The following is a 22,416-nucleotide window of genomic DNA, read 5'->3' as shown; positions in this document are numbered from 1 at the left end:
TTTCTTGATTCCAGCTAATGTCCACAAGGATGTTCACAGAGAACTCACAATATTGGAATCTATGCGTATATCATCTGGCTGTCACTCTCACTTATTGTCCTTGATTTATAAATTGCTCATTGAGAACCTGTTTAGCTCCCTTCCAAAATTCACATGAGACTGGAAATGAGACCTAGGTGGTGCTGTTGTGGAAAATGATGGGGCAAACATTTTTTGAACTAACCACGCCTACTCCGTTAATGTAATGGTCTTGGAAACGCAATACTGATGTTAACCGAATGGTATCTCTGCATTAGCGTCCTAGAAAGAATCTACCCAGCGGTCCCCAATACTTGTTAGTGGAAACACCTCTCCACATCTGGTGGGAGTGCTCTAAAATACATCTGTGATTGGATGGGCTTACTTTTCTACCGAGGCTGCAGGGGGGTGAAGAAGTAATAGAGGGATGTTCTTCCTGCACAATTTATCTGGGGTTTTTTCTCACCATCAGTAACCGATTGTTACTGACCACTCCTACTGGTGTCACCTTGCCACCAGACAGTCGCCAAATGCGCAATAGTTATAGGAGACTCTCGCTGCCACCACTAGGCTCCTTCACAGCACCTAGAACCGCTTACTTCTGGGTAGCTGGTATAGTTGCTGTATTTGCTTTTCACTGACTCCTGACCGCTTACTATGGATCGAGACTGCTGGGTAGCGAGCAGGGCGTTGACACAGAGACACTAGGATCAACACAGGACAGCCGGGGAACGGGTTAGAGTGCAAGCTCTTATCTGTTGGTCACAGGATACAGCAGGCAATAGGCGTCAGGTAGAATCTTCAAGCAGTGATGTTTATTGTTCAAGGGCCCTGACAAGGACCCTTAAACATTAGTTAGCGGTATACAGAAGTACAGATGATATACTACAGTTAAAATACAAAATACAGCTTTATATACTGTTTCTGACACACATGTTGGCCCCACAAAGTCTGCGATATTACATTCAATGATTAGCATTAGGATGTAATATGTTCTCTAAACTTGAATTTAACGCAATTTAAACTTAACAAAATTCACATCAATCTGTTATTTCCTAATGTTACATTATTCAGATAGGTTTCCTATCTCTCCAAGATAAAGAATGAAAGGCTAATGACCTCCTACTGTGCATTCAAGCAAAAAAGATGTGTTGGTAACCTTCAGATGAAAAGGCTTAGTTAGCATGGGGTTTCCTTTCTTCAGGCAGTTGCAAATTTAAGATTTAAAGTGCCCTGGCTCAAACTCCACTTATTATATATACCCCATTGTCGCAGTGTTCACCAATGAACTGAGAAATGGATTTTACTGTGATTAAAAAAAAAATCCTCTTTTTTGAAATTGTGATTCAAGATGTGTGTATTTAAAAGCGTATGCCAATGGTAAATGCTGGAACAGGTATATAAGAAAGATCCAAAGGAGACCTTATCATTCCTATAGAGAGCAATTAATCTGAGCCTAGGATTAATTCCTGGTAGTAATTGAAGTTCTAGGGGTAAATGTATCAAGCTGAAGGTTTCTGGTGGGTTTGAAAGAGGAGATGTTGTTTATAGCAACCAATCAGATTCTACCTATTTATTACAGTCTACAAAATCATAGCTAGAATCTGATTGGTTGCTATAGGCAACATCTCCATTTTTTTTAAACCAGCCGGAAACTTTCAGCTTGATACCCCCTAGTATCTCTTTATCCACTAGAAGCAGTGCTTCAAATCCAAAGATGAATCTTGTGTTTTATTTGTTGGTTTTTTTTTCTCTACAAAATAAAAAAAAGAGCATTCCACAACAGCCAATATCGGAGTCTGATAAGAAGGACTCCTTTCCCTACACCAAGGAAAATAAATCCCTGAAAGCACACCAGCTAAGGGCCTGTTTCAGAGCTGAACGTTAAGATGCCCTGTCTGTGTATGAGCAATGATGTGCCTGCACACTTGTGTGTCAACATCTGTATTTTGCATTACCTATCTAGCAAATAGATTGATCTGGAGAAAAGATGTGACAGTCAAACACTTCAAAACATGCACCCAGTATATGTAGGTGGAAAATTTATATCTCAGAGCTAATATGTTTTAAGATCTGTGTAACTCAAATTAAGATGCATGCAAATAATATGAATGCAAATTGTGCGCATGAGCACCAATTATGCACCAAGATGCATCTTTACATTGCTCAAATGCACCTACTCTACACGTCTGTCTTCTCATCCACATCTCTTACACCAGAGTGTCTTCTATAATCATGGCAAGCACACTTTGGAGTTGACAGCATAGAAACAAAGGAAAAGGGACTTTCGGACAACACCATTAATAAATTAATTACTACAAGGAAAGGCAAAAGAAAATCAAAAGGATTTCAAGTTGCCTTTGGGCTGTTAGAGACAGTTTGCAGAAATTAAAGTAGTCGCCAGTATCGCACCCATATGTGTGTTTTATGGCAAATTCCATGTGTGCATTCTGCCATGTGAAGGAAACAGGTGGAGAGAAAATGTTATACTATAATTTTTTTTTTCCTGGAACGAAACACAGCAGTGAGCATATGGTCTCGTCAGAATTATTACTTGTAGAACATTTAAGTGGAATAGGAATTTAAATTTTCTGTTCATCCTATGCCATACCAGTAAAACCCCAACTGTTTGTGTCCATGTGTAAACATTCTTTCTGGTAGAGATGAATATGGTCATGTATGCCAAACAAAAACATAAGATCATCAAAAATAAAATAACTTCAGATGTAGGATCTTATTTTTGGAAACCAGTTGTCTGGAAAGTTGTGTAGAAAACAAAAAGTGAATAATTGCTGCCAATCCCATGTGGGCGCCCTGCAAGAAAAGGCAGAAACAGTGCGGCTGAAAGAAGGTAAGTGTGAGGGAAAGGGAGAGAGAGTCTTAATATAATGTGGGTGGGAGGTAAGCTATTATTTTAATGGTGGAGAGTGGATGGGGGCCAATTATTTATTAGGTGCTATTTTCTTTGTGGGGTCATGGAGCTAATAATTTAATGGTAGGTGCTATTAATTTATTTGTGGGGTGATGGTGGGGCTATGATTTAATAGTAGGCCTATTAATTTAAGGTGGGATGATGGGACCTTTAATTTAATGCTGGAGTGGTTTGTGAGCTATTTGAATGTGAGGCTGAGAATGGGGAAGGGGACTATTTATTAAATGTGAATATAAATTATTTAATGTTGGGGATGGTCGTGGGAATAGGTATATTATTAAATATAAAGGCTATTCAGTTATTGCTGGGGTGGGGATAGGGGGAGGGGGTTACTGTAATGTGGGTGGGAGGTGGGCTATTAATTTATTGGCAGAATTTAAGTAGGAGCCAATAATTTAATGGTAGGTGCCATTAAATTATTTGTGGGGTGATGGTGGGGCTATTTGATTTATGGGAGCTTTAATTTTAATCATCGGTGGTTTGGAGCTATTAATTGAATGTGGGGCTGAGTTGGGGAGAAGGGCTATTTATTAAATGTGAATGATTTAATGTTGGGGATGGTTGTGAGAAATAGCTATATTTATTAAACATAAATGCTATTCCTTTATTACAGTTGCTTTTTGAGGGGCGGGTTTATTTATTAAATGTAAATACTATTCATTTAATGTAGGGGCTGGTGGCAGGGATGGCCTATATTAAACATGGATTTTATTAATTCAATGTCAAAGCTGGTTGGAAATTTCCAACTTTCATGTACCTGCTTTTTTTCCCAAAACAGGGACCCAACATTCCAGGATTCAGACAAGCAACAACTGAGCTAAAGGCACCAGCAGCAGCAGGTAGTGTAAACGGCAAGAACAGATAGTAGAGAGGAGGACAGTCTGCCAACTGTCCTGAATCTGGTGGGGCAGTCCTGAATTTGGGTGATTGTCTTGCTTAGTCAGGATTTGATCCGACTGCAAGATCAATTGGGAAGTATATCCTGCTTTACACTGCTCGTCTCGTGAAGGGAGAGATGTGTGTGCCTAACATCAGTGCCCACAGTATTGCTGTGTGCTTGTCTAAAAGGTAGGTTAGTACAGGTAGAAATACTTACCTAGGAGTCATGAGAAACGCTCAACATCCCAGAACTACAGAATAAATGCAGCAGGTGCTGTCACCTTAATGTAACGTGGCTAAAAATGGGATATGCCCTCACCCTACAAACATTCTTACAATGATATCTTTATGCAATCAGGGATGCTAGCTTTACATTTTGTAGTATGTGTCAGTTCAGAAATTGGGGTTGGAAGTTATGTGGTACTTCAAAGACTAAGCAAAATAGAATCCATTGTACTTTACTGCATACTAACAACCATAACTAGGGCAGTGTGCCATGTGCCACCGCAAATGTTCCTACCACCACCCCCACCAAAACCAGTGCTGCTTTTCGCCCAGGACACTGAAACAGGAATCTGGCTCTGTGTTAGAAGTTCAGCATGCTATCTGTAGCATCCCCTTGCTCAAAGCTGCCATGCCCAATGCTGTGTTTGTATATGGGGGGCGAACTAGATATCTCTATAGACAAGGAGGAGGCAGCACACAGAGGCCTAAAGAAATTTCCCAAAAAAAAAAAAAGAAGCTTAGACCGATTTTGTTCCAGACCTAGAGAACAAATAGGTGGCAGTTTCTGTCTTATTTAGTGATCACACTCCCATATATGTGGGGGGTCACTTTCTGTCCAGCAAAGGGAGGGTGTGACTGCCCCCGAATCTGTGCATGTGTGGGGCTATGTGAACATGCATACAGTCATGGGGGAATGTTTATTAAACATTGATTGATATTATAAGTTGATCTCTGAATGATGCGATAGGAGACAGATGACATGTGATGTATTAGTGACGAGCTGTACAGTGCCTGACCGACATTCGTATATAAAATGCACCATCAATACTTCTAGATAAAACAGTAGATGTTATTATAATAAAAACATGTTTATTGAAAAGTGCAGCTTCTCACAAACCAAGACAAAAAGCACAAGGTAAGTCGACTTGACATCATGACATAAAAATTCCAATGCAAATCAAATAGAATAAAAGTTTCAATTTCCAGCATTGAAACATCATTATTAGTGCAAACACAAACAAAATCGAAACTCACATATACAAAACAGTGGACATATGACATAACCCTGTACGGATTTTTTACAATAAGAAATATTTGGCATGCCATTAATGGACACTCTGGTCAGCTTTTTGCCTGGAAGTTGCAGTGGCAGCTGAGCTCAGAGTTGGCTTGAAAGAAGAGATGCATAGGAACAACTAAGCACTCCCAAGATTATCATAGTAAAAAAAACTGCCCAGTGTGCTTTGGTAACTCACAAATAGAGAATGTCATAGTGTTGGCATCTCTGTTATAATCGCCTGCCTTCAATGTAAAATACAGTGTTCTAGAATTGTAATATTTCCTTTTACGTCTGTACATGAAACAAATGTCATTCATTTTTTAAGCTGTTATTCGTTACATCTTGTGTTTGAATGTGCCACTTAGGTTAAATGCAGTTTTTAGACACTTTAAGCCTTCAGGACAATGCAGATTAAATTGCTAAGTAATGTCAATTGGAGTTTCCATTAGCTTCTTGGAACAATTGTGATCTGTAGGTCGGTTGGACAACAATATATAGATATGTGATGATAATCTCATTGTTAGACAGGTGCTGACCGCACACAATTGTTCCCAGAAAGCTATCTGCCAGACACTCTGAAATCCAGAAGACAACTAAATGAATCTTGATTCAGCATAAAATGGAGGACGGCTGATTCATTCCGTTAGCCTTTAGACTGTATGGATTGACTTTAGCACTTTCTAACTTTGGTTTCAGTTCCCATGGCTTCTCAAAGAAATTCACTAATGACTGCTCTGTCAAGAGAGATGCCAATATGTGCTCAAGAGAAATCATCCAGTCTGTTTCAGTCAGTGGCATGGATTGAGTAGGATGTTGTGGGGCGCTAGAGGTTTCAGAGAAAACACAGTCCTGGTCCGAGGAGGAGGCACCATTTTCTGAATCTACAAATTCATCCGAGTTGCTTCCTGAGCTTATGCTGATGCTGCGTTGCCCAACCTCTCCAATCTGAAGTAAAAGGGTTGTTACTGTGGCAATGGCTTGGTATAAATCATTTTCCTCTGGGTCTTCATGAAACAGGCTGTACATTGTTTTGCAGAACTGTATGAACTCCCTCTGAAAATGAATATAGTCTCATAAGTTATGTTGCTCAGTATTGGTTCCCAGCCTTTACAATACAATGACACACTTACCACTTTATTAGTATTTTCACAAAAGGAATATAAAAGTATAATGGGTAATAAATTATACATTATTGAAAAACAATAGTAATCCATTTTTATCTTATTTACAGGTAACCACCTTCAATTTTTAGCACTTAACAAGACCTCTCACATATTATATATATATATATATATATATATATATATATATATATATATATATATATATCTATCCCACATGACAAATTCATAAGTAATGCTAAACTGGATTTGACATTTTGTGCATGTTTTTGGTCACTCCAATTATATTAAAAGGAGAACCAAGGACAGTTCAGTTCCCCAACATAAAGTTGATGATAACTGTTTGCATGAACACTACTTGCTATATTTATCAAATATAACAAAAGTGGCTCTTTGTTTTAATTATACATATTCATAATATTTATAAACGTTTTTGCTTGCTTTTACTTACACAAATTGTTGTAGGACAATTAAGGTTGTATTAAACATACAGGTAAACAAGGAACATGCCTAGGGTAGCATTTTCGAGGTAGCCTCATAAAATGGTATTCTACTTTTCTCAGTATAAATCCAGTTTGCTCCCACACTCCAAAAACGTACTAGTAGGTTAAAAATACATTTTACCATGAATCTGCTCAGTTACTTTTTTTTTTTTTTTTTTAAGTGGTGCAACCCCAGAAATATACTCCATAATATATCAAGACTAAAATGAATGTGTGATATATCATTGTGCGATACAGACATTTAATTTGCTATTTATCTGCAAAGTTAGATAAGCAGGGAGAGTCCCTTGTACACTATATTACAATAACTAAACCAATATTTCACAATTTCCAACACGCCACTGATATTACATCGGATGTACCACCAAATTATGGCATACTAGTATGGTATGGTATGGTATGGTATGGTAATTTAGTGGAAATTTCTAGGATGTGACCTATCCTGGACGACGGAGAATGACTGAATGTGCGCTGAAGGAGAGACCAGAGTCAAAGAGGCCATTAAGACAGATGTGTTAGAGGTTGGTAATATTCTGCCATTACAGTCAATCAGAGAAGCTTCAGATCCATAGTAATAAATAGCAGTTTCTAAACACTATACCTGGGACATTTTTGGTAATTCTTTCTCTTTGTTTTTATCCTTTTCTCTTCTCAGGTCTTTAAGCATCTGCTTTAATTGCTTTTGGTAGTCCTTTTCCCCAGCTGCAGAGGAGAATAAACAAAATGAGGTTTAAAATTAAAGTAATGTGGACCTTTAATTTTATTTGCTGTTGTAACTTCATAGAAACTCTGTACTAGTCAGTTGAAACCCCCCCCAAATACATTCTACAAAGTAATTAAAAAGCTGGTAATTTTAATATGTAACTTACTAAATAGAAGCATCAACTACACTTACAAATAATACATCTAAAAAGACTCGCTATATTCAATAAAGTTTAGGTTAAAAAAATAAATAATAATAATAAAAAAAATACAATAAGTGAACATTTTGACGAAAATAAATGAAATCATACTATTTGCTTTTGTAAGCTTCAGTGGCCGGGTAGTGGACAAAAGAGGCCCTTTCAGTGGTGATTGGCAGTCATGGTCATTCTCTGTAAGAGCTGATTATAAACAAAACATAAAAAAAGCCATCAATATAGAGTCTTATATAAAATCATTAATAGACTTACACACACTAAACAATCAGCATATACAATGCTTTGCAAAGAGTAATTCCAAAGAACAAAATACATTTCCATACGCAACAGTGAAATTGCAGTAAAAGTAGGATAAAGCACCCCTTGATATTTTAGAAGTAAGGATCTGTGATCATATTGGCTAGTTTCCAATTGCCCACTGTTAAGCTACCTAAATGTTCTGTGAAAATTGCAGGCTGGTAGGAAATACACTGTACAGGTCTTACTTGCATCTTAGTAGTTGAGAAAATGCACAATATTTTAAAACTGATTCTGGAGGATATAAGAAGCCATAGTGTAGGAACTGGAACAGGGGAGAATGGTTATGGAATAAACCATTTGTATATGGTATAAATGGACTTATAAGCAGCATTGAAGGCAAACAAGGAAGAAAAGACCTTTGGAGTAGATGGCTGTAAAGAGGAGGTAACCGTAAGCTATACAGAATAGTATGAGAGAAGGGATTAATAGTAAAAATATGTTTCTAGGTAGAAACTTGGACATGTCATTGTCTTACCCAAACCTGGAAAGGACCCCATACATATCTCCTCCCTACTGATCAATCTCCCTTCTCAACCATGATTTCAAAATTATATTGCATAGATTACAAACTTCTATGTCCTATATGACCTTACCAGTTCAAACAAGATTTGTTAAACACAGACATTTGGTAATGGGGATCAGAGCTGCTATCAATGCCACTCATTCAAACAAAAAACTCACAACAACATTAACTCAGACATCTAAAAGGCATTTGATAAAGGAGCTTGGCCCCACATAACCCGCCTGCTGAAATGCAGCATTTTGGATCGTCCTTTAGAAATTTATAAATACCATATACTCCAACCCCTCTGCGCATGTGACAGTCAAGAACATAAATTGATACACGTTTTCTTTACACAGGGACACCTGACAAGAAGGTCCCCTCCTAGTTCATCATTATCATCATTTATTTATATACCGCCACTGATTCCGCAGCGCTGTACAGAGAACTCGCATCAGTCCCTGCCCCTTTGGAGCTTACAGTCTAAATTCTCTAACATACACACACAGACAAAGAGACTAGGGTCAATTTTGATAGCAGCCAATTAACCTACTAGTATGTTTTTGGAGTGTGGGAGGAAACCGGAGCACCCAGAGGAAACCCACGCAAACACAGGGATAACATACAAACTCCACACAGATAAGGCAATGGTTGGGAATGGAACTCATGACCCCAGCGTTGTGAGTCAGAAGTGCTAACCTAGCTATAGGACCCCTTATTAGGCATTTACTCTGCCAAGATGATTTCCAAGGTATCCAGGTGGGAAATAGAGAGGTGAAAATTATAGCTTTCACAGACAATTAGCTCCTTTTTAGCGCCTAATCCTAGACAGTCTATACCGTTAATAGACTCAATTGATAAATTTACCTAAATTTGCTGGATTTTCCATTAATTCTGTAAAATATGATGCTTTAGCAATGCATGGCCATGCAAATCAAGGGTGTTCATGACTCTTACCCATTACAATGGGCCCAAAAATATATCACCTACTTGGGGATAAATCTCCCTTCACACCACAATCTTCTATACACCTACAATGTTAAATCAGTCACGCAAAAAATCATATGGGAATTAAACGATTGGCAGGATCTTGGTATCAACTTCCTAGGTTGGTGTACCAATCAAAATGAATGTCCAGCTTTCCTAAAATTCTATATATTATACAAACGTCCCCGCCATTGATTAAAAAAATCATACATACAAAGGCTTAACAAAAACCTTCAGTGAAATAATTTGGTATAGGAAAAAGTTTCAGCATGCTTAAGTGGCAACAACCACCTCAGAAGGAAGGGATTAACCTGCCAGTTTAGTTTTGCAGTAGACTAGATTAGAGACAAAAGTGTATACACTGACGTCTCACTGGACTCTCAATTCTGCTCCCCTCTTTCCCTCAGTTATACTCTCCATACTCCCTAAACAAATTGATGCCACTTGCAGAGCCTGGAAGACATCTAGAAAATCTCATAACCTTCACCAAACTCACTCGCTATTTCTCCCATTCCTGGGCAACCTGGAATTTCAAGATGGAAGAGTCACTCAACCATTCATCAGATGGGCACAAGGAGGATTAATCTGCTTAAGAGATCTCCTAAATCCATCCAAACAAGCCCTCGCATACTTAGAAGCCATGGATACATTTGATTTTCTTTCCCAATACAGATTTGCATATATGCAAGAGAGCCTCTACCTTAGAGCAACCTTCCAACTCCTGAACCAACACAACCTCCCTAATACCTTAGACTCTCTCATATCCACTGGTTCTCATTCTTTCTACCATATACGTAGCTATTAAACCTGAAAACAAGATTTCGGAATACAAAAATGGTTAACCCACTTTCCTGACTTACCACCACTAGAGATTTTACACACCTTTCAGCTCACACTCAAAACCAAACCAGAGAGCAACTATCATGAGATGTCATACATCCTACACTAGGCTCATCTTTTTCCCAAATGACAACACCTGATTGGCCTCTCCTCAGATCACCTTTGCCCAAACTACAGGAGACCTGATGCAGATTTGTTTCACTCTCTGTGTGTCAGCATATGCAACAACTCTGGGACAAGTTAACCACTTACGGTAACAATGTACTGGATATTCCAGTTAAAAATACTCCACAATGAGCTATATTGGGACATCTGGCGGACCAGCATAGAATACCAAGACTTGACAAAAACCCTCTCATTAGTTGTTGGAGGATAGCCGTGTGACCTACTGCTGCCAACAATGGAATCGCGCAACCACACCGTCCCTTAGAAAATGCAACTTCCAGACTCCTTTTTCAACTCAGAATGGATTGGTTAGACAACCTACAATAAGGAACTATTGACCCTACCCCTACTTCAATGCTGGGGGAAATTTATACAAACTGTTCTACTGCACACAAAACAAACTATTAAGCAATGCTTCCAGCAAACCGTGTTCCTACCAGTTGTTAGCGAACCAAAACCCCATCATCATCCAATACTCTTCCTCTATTATCACCCATCACTTTACACTGATCTCTTAAGCCCTCACACATGTATTCCGTACATTCAACCTCCGGCGATGGATCGCTGATCTTTACACTCAGATGAGCAACAGTTGCAGATATGGTTTTTCTAATTGCTATTGTTTGATTTCATTGTTTTCTTTATAGTCTCCGTTTTTAAGCTTGAATATTTGAAAACTGTATACACATAGGTATGTAAAAATGAAAAAATGGATACTTGTTAGTTTCTTGAGGCCCAGACAAATCACACGTCAATGCTGACTCAACAATTAGAAAAGATCCCATCTCTTATTGCTTTTATCATCTGTTCATTATCTCCTTATGCATTGTTTTCCTTCTTGTACTGTTCAATGGTGCAATAAAAATATTTTCAAAAAAACTAAACAATAGTTTGCAGCATAGGGCACATTGTTTTTGGGGGTGAGAGCAGCAGGGTGTATGGTTGGTATGGTCCACGATACAGGGCCTGTCTGGCTGATGTATCCTGACTAGCTGTCTGGTTGCCCTGACTGGGGAGGGGAGGTGGTGTTTCCCAGAAGCCTGTGCACATTTTTACTTGTAATGGTTCAGTGTGCAGCACACACTTTACTGATGTTGTCATGGGAGTCCCTGTGCAACTTTGTCTTTAAGTGCTCTTTGGTACTCCATAGCTGAAGAAATGGTTCTACCTGCTGTTACAGATGTGTAAAATGCATGCCGCGTCTCAAGCCTTCTGCTCAACAAATGCTTCAGGACCTGGGACTCTATCCATGTATACCTATGGGCGGTGGCTGGAGACTATATGGACATTCACTCGTTCAGTGTAAGCTCATTACCATAATCCAAATACTTGTAAATAATTCACCTGGTGATATATGAAGTCTGTACAACAATTTGATTTTTTCATTCATCTCCCCATTGTATATAATATCTGCAGAAAAAAAGCAGTGTTAAAGTTCTGGAAAGATATACAAGATTTTAATCACACACACTTAAGTGACCTTGTATGCTACAGGAGCAACTGTTTTCTTGCACAACATTAGACACACATGTAATCACCTAAACACCAGGCAAATGATTTGAACTCAATGAGATTATCCTGATTTTCATCCAGCAGACGAAACATCCTTTCAGCTAAAATCTCTGTGTGAGGACCCCATGTCCAGGGTGAGCATAGCCTGAAGAGGGCCACGAATTGCCGACTGTCAATCTTGTACTGTTCTGCATAGGCCCTTCTAGGATCATGGCGCTCCAGTAATGAAGAGATCCCTTCCCAGTAACAACTGATTAAATGCTCCCTCTGAAAAAGTAACACAGAGTAAGACACATCCACTCACTTACACAAATAGGAGAACCAGATTGGTTTATGTAAAAAATTTTTTTACAAGAACATAGCTAATTCCATTCTTTACAATATATTCTGACAATACTAGATTCAAGTATTTATTAGATCACCAAGCAGGCATCAGAATGTTTAAGTCCGCTAACTGCAATAAGACATAGGTGTATACAGTAGAACACAAGGCAGGAAGCCGAATGCAGTTCTTTATTCAATCCTGGAGATTGCAAGGTCTTTCATATTCCCTTTAAAATAGAAAGTTAGTGTTTGAAAACATTCTTTATTGCCATGTAAAGCACAGGGCTGTAATGGTGTGATTCATCTAAAACACTACAATATGTCCACGAGCACTGTAAAGACTTAGAATACACCCCAATCATTAAGGCTTGTATTTTCTGAACTGGGAGGAAAATAAAGAAGCTCAGGAAATATGGGTAATTCTTTACAAGAGTTAGGAACAGGCCTGGATAACAAACAACATACATTTCCCAAGACATTGATTGATAACATACAAGTGCATTAATCTGAAATGCAAAACACACACACACACATACATATATATATATATTTATTAAAGCTGGCCACAAGTGCAGCAATAACAGAAATGTTGCTCCAAAACTGGCAAAATACCCAGCAATGTTGGAAAAACATATGGAAGATGGCTGCTATCAGCATCTTCATGTTGCAGCAAATATGTATGTAAAAGTTCTCGGAATATGACAAGAACTTGACAGGTTTCACATTGTCTAACTCGGGTACAAGGCAAATGTAAAGTTCTTCCTTTCTTCTGGCTGCATTAACAGGCCGTGCCCGAAATGATCCCGCTGCTGGCCAGAGGACCAAAGAGCTATGTCTCTTCCGAGTTGGCTACCGCATACAGTGTCAAACTGAAAATACATCCTGTGAACCAGCACTTACGCCAAACAGCAGGAATGGCCTACGTGTGGCAAGCTAACAGGCGATTTTTTCATAATTTTTTTTTAAATCCTCTTGTCTCTCACCTTAAACATGTCAAACAGGTCTTCTAAATCTTCATGAAGAAATGCAACGTCTGGCGTAACAACTCGGAGCTAAACAGTATTTTAAAAAAACAAAGAGGAAAAAACTTGGCTGAGATTCGTACATATATAAGGGAACTTACAGTACAGGTTTCTTTTTCCAGGAAAAAAATGATATCTGACCATAAAGACTGGTCATCACACATAAGTACACAATATAAAAACTGATCACATGGAGTAGGATACACTGTTCAGTCAAGCAATATCCCACAACTTGCGGCATTGTCTTAAACAACATTCCAGCATTAGTATATATATTTCCACAATACTGTCACCTACCAGAAGCACCAATTCATATTCAGGACTGTTGCATAACTTTACTACAACTATATTTGGACCTCTAGAATAGGTATAGGTATTTAATCAATTGATTTTACATTTAACTGCTAAATATATATATATATATATATATATATATATATATATATATATATATATATATATATATATATATATATATATATATACATACATATACATATATACACATACATACATACACACAAGTTAACCCATGCATGATACTCATGCATTCTAGTCAAATCAAGCTACTTAAGGTGTTAAAAAGGTTCTTGTCATGCATTTGGGCCTAGCCCAGGCCTCCTCAGGGGAAGAGCGTTACTTACCGACGCAAGCGCCCTTTTTTAACGTGGTTTTTTCCACATGTCACCACCTCATCATTTTTCTCCATCACCTCATCCTTCATCTTCATCGCCACATCCTTCATCAAGCTACTTAAGGTGTTAAAAACTCCCCACTGTCACCCCCGGCAACCACCAACCACTCCCAACTGTCACTTCTCCTTCAAGAAGTATATAGGTCAGTGCATAACTCTGCCCAGCAGGTGGCGCTGCAGCTTGTTGGGTTTTTTTTTCACACACGCCACTAGGCATTTATAGATTTATAGATATATAGATAGATATAGATATATATATATATATATATATATATATATATATATATATATATATATACACATACATATACACACACATACATACACGTATACACACACGTATGTATGTATGTATCTATGTCAGTCGATAAATACATCTACAAACATGTTGAAAATATTACTTTGCAGTAATCCTTTATAAACATAGATTGTTGGGGGTTGTTTTCCCATTTGCTTTGCTTTAATTTACCGTGACTAATACAGGGACACAGGGTTTTAATTTTTTTTTTTAAAGCCCACTAAACATAACATACAAGTTACTTTCTATAAAACGAACAGAAGATATGTAGACATTCTCGTATCCTGACAGAGTGTGTGTGATATGTTTCAGATTATAATTACATTTGCAGAGCAGCTTAGTGCAAACTATTGCTCACTGTTATCAGCCTTTTAAGGAAAAGATGGCTAAAAGAAACTGCAGTGTTATGGAATGAATCCTGCTGTGCATTGGAAAACATCTCCACCTTTACATATAAACTACAACTAATGAGATCAACAACAAGAGATGCTAGACTCTATTGTCACATAGTACGATTGCTTATGTGGATTTTTCCCATTTCTATTGGATACCTACTGTATGATAAGAAATTTATATGTTGATTACATCCACTTTGCTTCATATATTATTATTATTATCATTTATTTGTTAGGCGCCACAAGATTTCCGCAGCGCCGTACACAAAGCAAACAGTAGAATATACAGGGTATACTAGTACAGAACAATAAACAAAAATACCAATGCTTCAGAAACTCCAGTTAGGTCAATGCAGTAGAGGCGGAGTAGAAGAACAGGTGTGGAGACAAGAGGGAAGAAGGCCCTGCTCATTCGAGCTTACATCCTAAGGGTGGGTGAACGAAACAGACACAATTGGAGGAAGTTGAAGTGTGGGGAGAGGGACCGGGAGGAGAGAGGGTAGAACGTTTGGAGGAGATGCGGGTTAGGTAGAAGGTTGGTAGGCTTTAAGGAACAGGTGAGTTTTGAGTGCTCGTTTGAAGGAGCACAGATTAGGAGAGAGACGGATGGAGCGAGGGAGGTTGTTCCAGTGGAGGGGGGCGGCACGGGAGAAGTCTTGGATTCTGGAGTGGGAAGTGGTGATAAGAGTGGAGGAGAGGCGGCGGTCATTAGCTGAGCGTAGGGAGCGGGCAGGAGTGTGAATGGAGATGAGGTTAGAGATGTAAGGAGCCGTAGACTGAGAGAGAGCCTTGTACGTGGTGGTAAGGAGTTTGAAAAGGATTCTGTAGGGGAAAGGGAGCCAGTGTAAGGCAAGGCAGAGAGGGGAGGCAGAGGAGGAGCGGCGTGAAAGGAAGACGAGTCTTGCAGCCGCATTGAGTATAGAGCGGAGGGGAGCGAGGTGGGAGTGGGGGAGGCCAGTAAGGAGGATGTTGCAGTAATCAAGGCGGGAGATGATGAGTGCATGTATGATAGTTTTGGTGGCTTCCTGAGAGAGGAAGGGACGGATGCGGGCAATGTTGCGGAGTTGGAAGCGACAAGCTTGGGCGAGGGATTAAATGTGGGGGGCAAAAGAGAGAGAGGAGTCAAGAGTGACCCCAAGGCAGCGGAGTTGATGTGTACACCATATAAAGGTGTAATAGTCGCCGTTATCTTCCTGTATCCGTTTGTGATGCGAGACTCCCGTCAAACATAATCACAGCAGTGGGCAGGACACTGCCTCTCACTGGATCAGTACAGGCCCTCTGAAAAGCTCTGTGCTGCTTCATTATTATCATCGTTTATTTATATGGCGCCAGAAAGGGTCCATAGCACCATACACAGAGTATGGACAAAACAGAGATGGCATACAGGGCAGTACAAAAAACAAATTGCATTTAAAACCAACTCAGCTGAGAACAGGTGCATAGGGCAAAGAGGTATAAGTGAATTCTAGAACACTTAGAAGCTAGGAAAGGGAACGCGGAGAGGTAGGGAGTGAACTATAGCGAGATGAACCTGTGCCCAGCAGTGTGGGCAGACTAGAGCAGTGATGGAGATGCTAAGGTTAGGGAGAAGAGGAGAATCAAGGGTGGAGGTGGAAACGTGACACTGGGGAGCTGATGGCAGAGGTAACAGAAGGAGGGCACAAGAATTAGAGGACCCTGCTCGCAAGAGTTTACAATCTAAAAGGGAAGGGGGCAGTCTGACAGAAAACACAAATCATGGAGTCAGGGTGAGGGGATTAGACGTCTGAAGGAAGATGAACAAGAGCAGGTCGTAAGAGGAGCGGTAGAAGAATGAGGGTGAGGTATACTATGATAGTGAAGAAGGATCATGAAGAGGGGAAGGGGAGGGCAAGGGAAAGGTTAGACAGAGGAACAGTAGGTTTTCCTGAACAGGTGGGTTTTAAGGGATCTCTTGAAGGTTCTCCGATAGAACGAGGGTAAAAAAAAACAAAAACATAAAACGTCTGACATTAAATGAAATTTACAATCTGAATCCCCACTTCATGTAATTTTTGCTCTTTATATGGACAGGTTATAAATATGTTTATTATTAATTGCATTAAATTATTAAATTATAATTATTCAAGCTAGGAGCCTATTGTGTTTTCTCTGCCATATTCATTGTAAGTTATTTTGTTTTAGGTTCACCGATATTAATTATCTTTTAGATTGGTGCTCTTCCTGTTTGTTTTATTGTGTGTGTAGTGCTGCATTGAGGGAGGAGGCAGCCCTCTCTGTAAGGGAACTGAGATTTTTCATCTTTTTAATATATATATATATATATATATATATATACATACACACATATATATATATATATATATATATATATATATATACACATATATTATATATATATATATATACACACATATACATATATATATATATATATATAGACATACATACACACACACATATCCATATACACACATCAGTCAAAAAATACAACTACGAATATATATGAAATATTATGGGATGTAGTTTTAATTTACCTAGCGCCTATGAAATTCTTTGTTTGTGAGAGAACGAGGGAGTTCGTTCCAAAGAAGGAGGGTAGCACGGGGGAAATCTAGAATGTGTGAGCGAGATGTGGTAACCAGATGAGAGGTAAAGCGGCGGTCACTGATTGAAGAGGATTCTGTAACTAAGGGTGGGGGGGGGGGCAGATGTAGACCGGCGGGAGAGGAAGATGGCATTGAGTTGTAGCATTGAGTATGGACTGAAGTGGAGCGAGGAGGGTGAGGGGAAGACCAGTGAGGAGGAGGTTGCAGTAATCAAAATGGGAAATGATCAGAGAATGAATGAGAGTTTTGGTGGCTGCTGCAAAGTTTCTGATATTCTTAAAAACTATAGACTATTCTATCCCACCCACACTATAAATGAATACTCCTAAATGAGCAGGAGATAAAGACTGATTTTTCTCCAGTGAAGAGCACATTAAAAACAATTTTACTCCATGCTGCCCCAGTCTATATCAATGGTGTTACATATACCCTGACTAATGCCACACCTGTTTGCTAGTTTCATATGTTACTTTAAAATTTTTACAAATAAAGATTGAAGAAAAAAGAAAAACCGTTTTACTCCACTTGTATTAGATTTGTCCTTAGACTATTCATCATTTGTAATCATTTTAAAAAAGTTACATTTTTTTTTATTTGGGCTACACATTAAATATTACATACTTACAATTTATCAACTAGTATTTTGTGTTGAAAGGTACTCACAACATTCTGCTTCGTAGTCTCCTCGTGGCTTTGTAGAACACGGATCCTATGCTTACAACGTAAATGCTCAATTTGTTCCACAGAGTTGTTGCCAAACTTCTGGAATGGTACAAAAGAGGTTCATCTGTCATTGCCCCCACACAGTCAGAATTTGCTCAAGTGACACAGATGAAAGACAACATTTCCATGCAGTATCCCAAACACAGAGAAGCAAATGAAGAGATGTGATGAACCGTTACAGAATAGAATGGCGACAAAGTGAACAGAACATATGTGCTCTAATCCTCCCACATGCTGACCAATGTTGTTTTTACACACGGATTTACATACCTCATATGAATCCCGTATTAAATCTGAAATCTCTGTAACTGGATATGCCTCTTGCTCATTGTTCAGAAAACTGTGCAAGTTTCCAGTGTGTGGCAGAGGGCTCTCCTCATTCTTGACATGCTCTAAAAATCTATTCAGAGAAACATTTTCATTAGCACACGAACCTTTGTAGAAGAGCTATGTAGAAAAAAGCAGCATGTTAATATATCAATATATATATCAATATAGTTGTTACAAGGCACAGTGACATAAAGCCTTGTATTTTGTAGTTACATGTCTATGTAGCTTTAATCATAGAACAGAGTGCAGTAAATGAATCTGCTGGTATGTTCTATAGATGTTAGGTTATAGAAAATATTCTGGTATTTCTTCTTAATTGGATCCATGTCAAATCAGGTAGGAAATAAACTGCAATCAGCAATTAATAACCTGCTTAGAATCATGAGTGCTTGTCCATCATCTTTACTGTTGCACAGATCCACAGCTGTAGCATCCAGAATTGCCAATCCAACCTGGAATATGGCCTTAATGCCATCAAAGAAGACACAGTCCACAACGTTCACAGCGCTCTGCAGGGGCATAATACTGATGAACAGGGTGAGGAACCAGGATAAGGATATGGAAGCCAGTGTGGTTAAGTCAGTGATATGTTCAGCCAGTTCAGGAAGCCGCTCGTGTATGAGTTCTTCAAAGACGGATTGGTCCACCTGGGCCCCTGTCCAGAACAAAACCCAAGTGGAGAGATGAGGAGAACAATACAGAGCAGCATCACGCACTTACAATTCCATTTGAATGATGTTAGGCAATTTTGAATGGATCAAAATATGAACCAATACCTCATATTTACACTGTGATAGATATACAGATTGGCAATGGTAAGCATAAGCGCCAACCGTGTTTTTGCATTCATACAGGGCATTTCTATTTCATGCAGCTGGCATTCTGGAAAATACAAGTTTAGCCAAGCACTGGCTTACTTCTGCTCTATTCTAAATCTCTGGCTGTTAGTAGAAATCGATTGTTGATGACATGTTACAAGTAACTACTCCTTCACTTTGTACTGTAATATTATAATGAGAGCATATGTTCAACAACACCAGTGATCATTCTAAATCTAAGATCTTTAATTTATTTGTGATACATATTGTCGTTAATAGGATTTCTAAACTAGCTCCTGCATTATTTGCGCCAACATTGTAAAGGTTTCACTCTGAATGGTGTTTCTAAATGCACAATGTATAATGATTTTGTTTACTATATTGTTACTACTGCCATTAATTTGCCCATAGAACTCAAACTCCCTTTAACTAAACAAAAATTAAATTAAGGAGTTGCGGATCTTGTTCAAGTAAACATTTATTTAAAAAAAAAAAAAGTGCATTTGTGTCCCTTTTATCTCACTTATCTTCATAGGGTGCTTTTTATACCTGTCCCCACATCATGGCTTTATGCAAACCCTCCTCCTTCTAAGCTAGTGGCATGTAACAATAGAATACTAGTGGTTGATCGATTATGATCAGGAAGGGAGCGACACATTGCAGGTTGAACAGAACAATTAAGCTAGATGATGCATTACATTTATTGTACATGGTTTAGTTTGCTGTGGGAAGGGGCGGTTGGATTAAACTGCCCCAGTGCAATGTACAGTGAGCAGTGATGTGAGATTGTGAGATAGGACATGTTGCTCCATAACAGGAGGACATAGTAGCAAGAATAAACAACACAAGCTTTGATGCACAGCAAAAAAAGATTCAAGTTGCTCCTTAGTACTATACCATGGAGTCCTGTTGCTAGTAAATGCACAACGAATCAAAGCTTAGCGCCAGGTAATTCATTTTTGCATTATTCATTGGGTGAAGGTCTTGTCACTTCTACCAACAATGAAATCAAATATACTGCAATCTGCAACTTCACCAGAGGGTGGCAGGAATTTCATTAGTTAAAGGAACTAGACTCACCAAGGACCCTGTGATTAAAATAATCTGGAAGCATCCTTTCACATACTGCAACCAATAGCCAAAATGCTTCTTCCTCCTTGGCATATAGAAGTAAGACTGAAGTCAAAATATTCATGGACTAATTGGCCAAAAATATGTAGAAGAAAATAAACAAATAATTAGTATGATCTATAAAAAAAACAAAATATAAAATTGTAAAATAAAAAACAGGGGGTAAATGTATCAGTCTGAGCATTCTGCAAGTCGCCGATATTCGGCAAACTTTGTAGGGCAGGTTTAAAACGGCAATGTCTTTACAAGCAAGTTTTGCCTGTGAGATTGTGAGAAGTTGCTGATACATACCCCCTGAAGTCATATTACCATGACAGTGAAAAACAGAAGAAATTACACTGTAAGTGCTCTGTATACACAGGACCTTTTATCGTATACAAGTCCAATATAATATAAGAGTATGTAGTGTTTTCTAATGAAGCACGGATTCATAAACCGGCCTCAAGGACATAAGCAATAAGAAATCAGACACTCTTGCAGTCACAGTATTGGGGACAAGAAGGTACTGATATTTATGGCAAATTTCAAAACAAAGAGAAGGAAAAATCTGTGAATTTAATCTCATCAACAACATATTTCACCTTACAATCAGGGATGTACATAACCTATGGTTTATGTCACGCATTCCAAAATGTTTGCTTACTGTATAGAAATGTTACTCTTTAACATCAATGTAAACTTTTTTTCTGACAAAAAGGTCTCTGTTTCCCAAAAACTTGCTACTTTGGTGTGTATGTATGTACACATTTATTAACATGGAGCCACAAATCATATACAGTACCTTACAGCATAAATAACAAACAAATTGGAAAGAACAGCAACAAAAAATGAAAATACCATAGGAAAGAGGCCTCTTCCCAAAGAGCTTGCAATTAAATTGGGTATTTAAAAATATACACAAATGGAGAGGTATGTAAAATGTACAAAACATTTAAAGACAATGACCATAATTTAAAGGTATAATACCAGTTTAGATTCAAAAACAAACTTTGATGCATAGCATGAATGATAGAGTTCCCATGGTAAGGAGAGAAAGGTTTAAGGAGGGATGATGACATGTGAGAAGTTGCTGTATTATCAGTAATGATGATGAACAATGCTGCTAAAGCTTCACCTGGCAGTATCCTATTTTGGGGTTCCTATAGGCATAGGCAGTGAGCACTCTCCTTAGAGCAGCAATGCCAGTCTCATTCTGGAAGGCCGGATGCTCAGGTAGTGAGCGGTGGAGATCACGCTCTATCTCTTCAGTCACCATGCAGCACCTGCCCATGGACTCCTCCACTAGCTTGGTGTAGTAACCTGGTTGAGAGGCCAGGTCCGTCACTGCATCTAACAATAAAGAATTATATTAACTAGTGCATGCAATGTAAATGAGCACATGCGAGCCATATTACTCAGTACACTAAAGTCTCACTCTTATTCTATGTATGTTGATAAATATAGCTATGCTGTAAAACCCAAATGTTGTTTTTCTGATGTATCCAGTTAAACTATTTGTTCTCTACTATGTTGTAGACCATGAAAGAACTAGTTCTTCTGCTTATACTTTCCGGAGAGAGACTTCCGTGGTCACCTGAAAAGATGAGCCACAATTCTCCACGAAGTGATTCAGGTATTCCCATGGCAACAAGCTTTCGGATTTTTTCTGTGCGAAACATACAAACTGTTCTCCCATACTCAGCAAAATGATCCATCCACAAACGCTCCTTTATCTGCTCCCGTGTCTGCAAATAGAGGCAGAACACAGCAATCCGCATGATTATAGCTTTTTCAACATTTAGTTTACTAGCTCACTAAACTTTGTGCTATTTGCAATCATTATAACATCAGATCAGTCAGTGGAAGCCCCCATTTATTTTTTAAGATTAGATGAAATCCAATAGTTGAAATATGGTGACATGTGACTCATAACGTGTGTGTGAAAAGCAATGACTTGTCACATAAAATACAAATATCAATATCACAATGTCACAAAAAAGGTGAATGTTGTGGTACTTTTTATCATACTTAACATCCTGAAGAACAAAAATTACTTTCGACCACTTAAAATGGCACAAGCAAACATAATTACCCCAAAGTTTTCAAGTTTGCCATGGTATTTACAATTAAGAATGGCTTTACAGTAA

General features: G+C 38.6%; 1 protein-coding gene across 6 annotated transcripts in view; it reads right to left on the bottom strand.

Moving 5' to 3' along the window:
- TBC1D8 (TBC1 domain family member 8) overlaps positions 1–22,416 on the bottom strand; it is an 86,262-nt gene that overhangs the window by 10,602 nt on the left and 53,244 nt on the right. For 4 of the 6 annotated variants that reach the window (XM_075200232.1, XM_075200236.1, XM_075200233.1 and 1 more), the window contains exons 10-21: positions 21,864–22,014; positions 21,405–21,619; positions 20,240–20,357; positions 18,711–18,996; positions 18,282–18,411; positions 17,952–18,050; positions 13,272–13,340; positions 11,991–12,231; positions 11,797–11,862; positions 7,752–7,841; positions 7,340–7,440; positions 4,911–6,167 (exon numbers count right to left, since the gene is read on the bottom strand). In XM_075200232.1, the coding sequence (XP_075056333.1) occupies positions 5,724–6,167; positions 7,340–7,440; positions 7,752–7,841; positions 11,797–11,862; positions 11,991–12,231; positions 13,272–13,340; positions 17,952–18,050; positions 18,282–18,411; positions 18,711–18,996; positions 20,240–20,357; positions 21,405–21,619; positions 21,864–22,014 (2,010 nt within the window). In that variant the 3' untranslated portion in view covers positions 4,911–5,723. Of the gene's footprint in view, positions 1–4,910; positions 6,168–7,339; positions 7,441–7,751; positions 7,842–11,796; positions 11,863–11,990; positions 12,232–13,271; positions 13,341–17,951; positions 18,051–18,281; positions 18,412–18,710; positions 18,997–20,239; positions 20,358–21,404; positions 21,620–21,863; positions 22,015–22,416 lie in introns of those variants that run through there. The other 2 variants (XM_075200235.1, XM_075200237.1) reach the window with 2 other exon arrangements.

The sequence above is a fragment of the Mixophyes fleayi genome, chromosome 2, assembly GCF_038048845.1.
Source record: "Mixophyes fleayi isolate aMixFle1 chromosome 2, aMixFle1.hap1, whole genome shotgun sequence".
NCBI classification, from domain to species: Eukaryota; Metazoa; Chordata; class Amphibia; order Anura; family Limnodynastidae; genus Mixophyes; species Mixophyes fleayi.
This window is presented reverse-complemented; position numbering and strand designations above follow the sequence as displayed.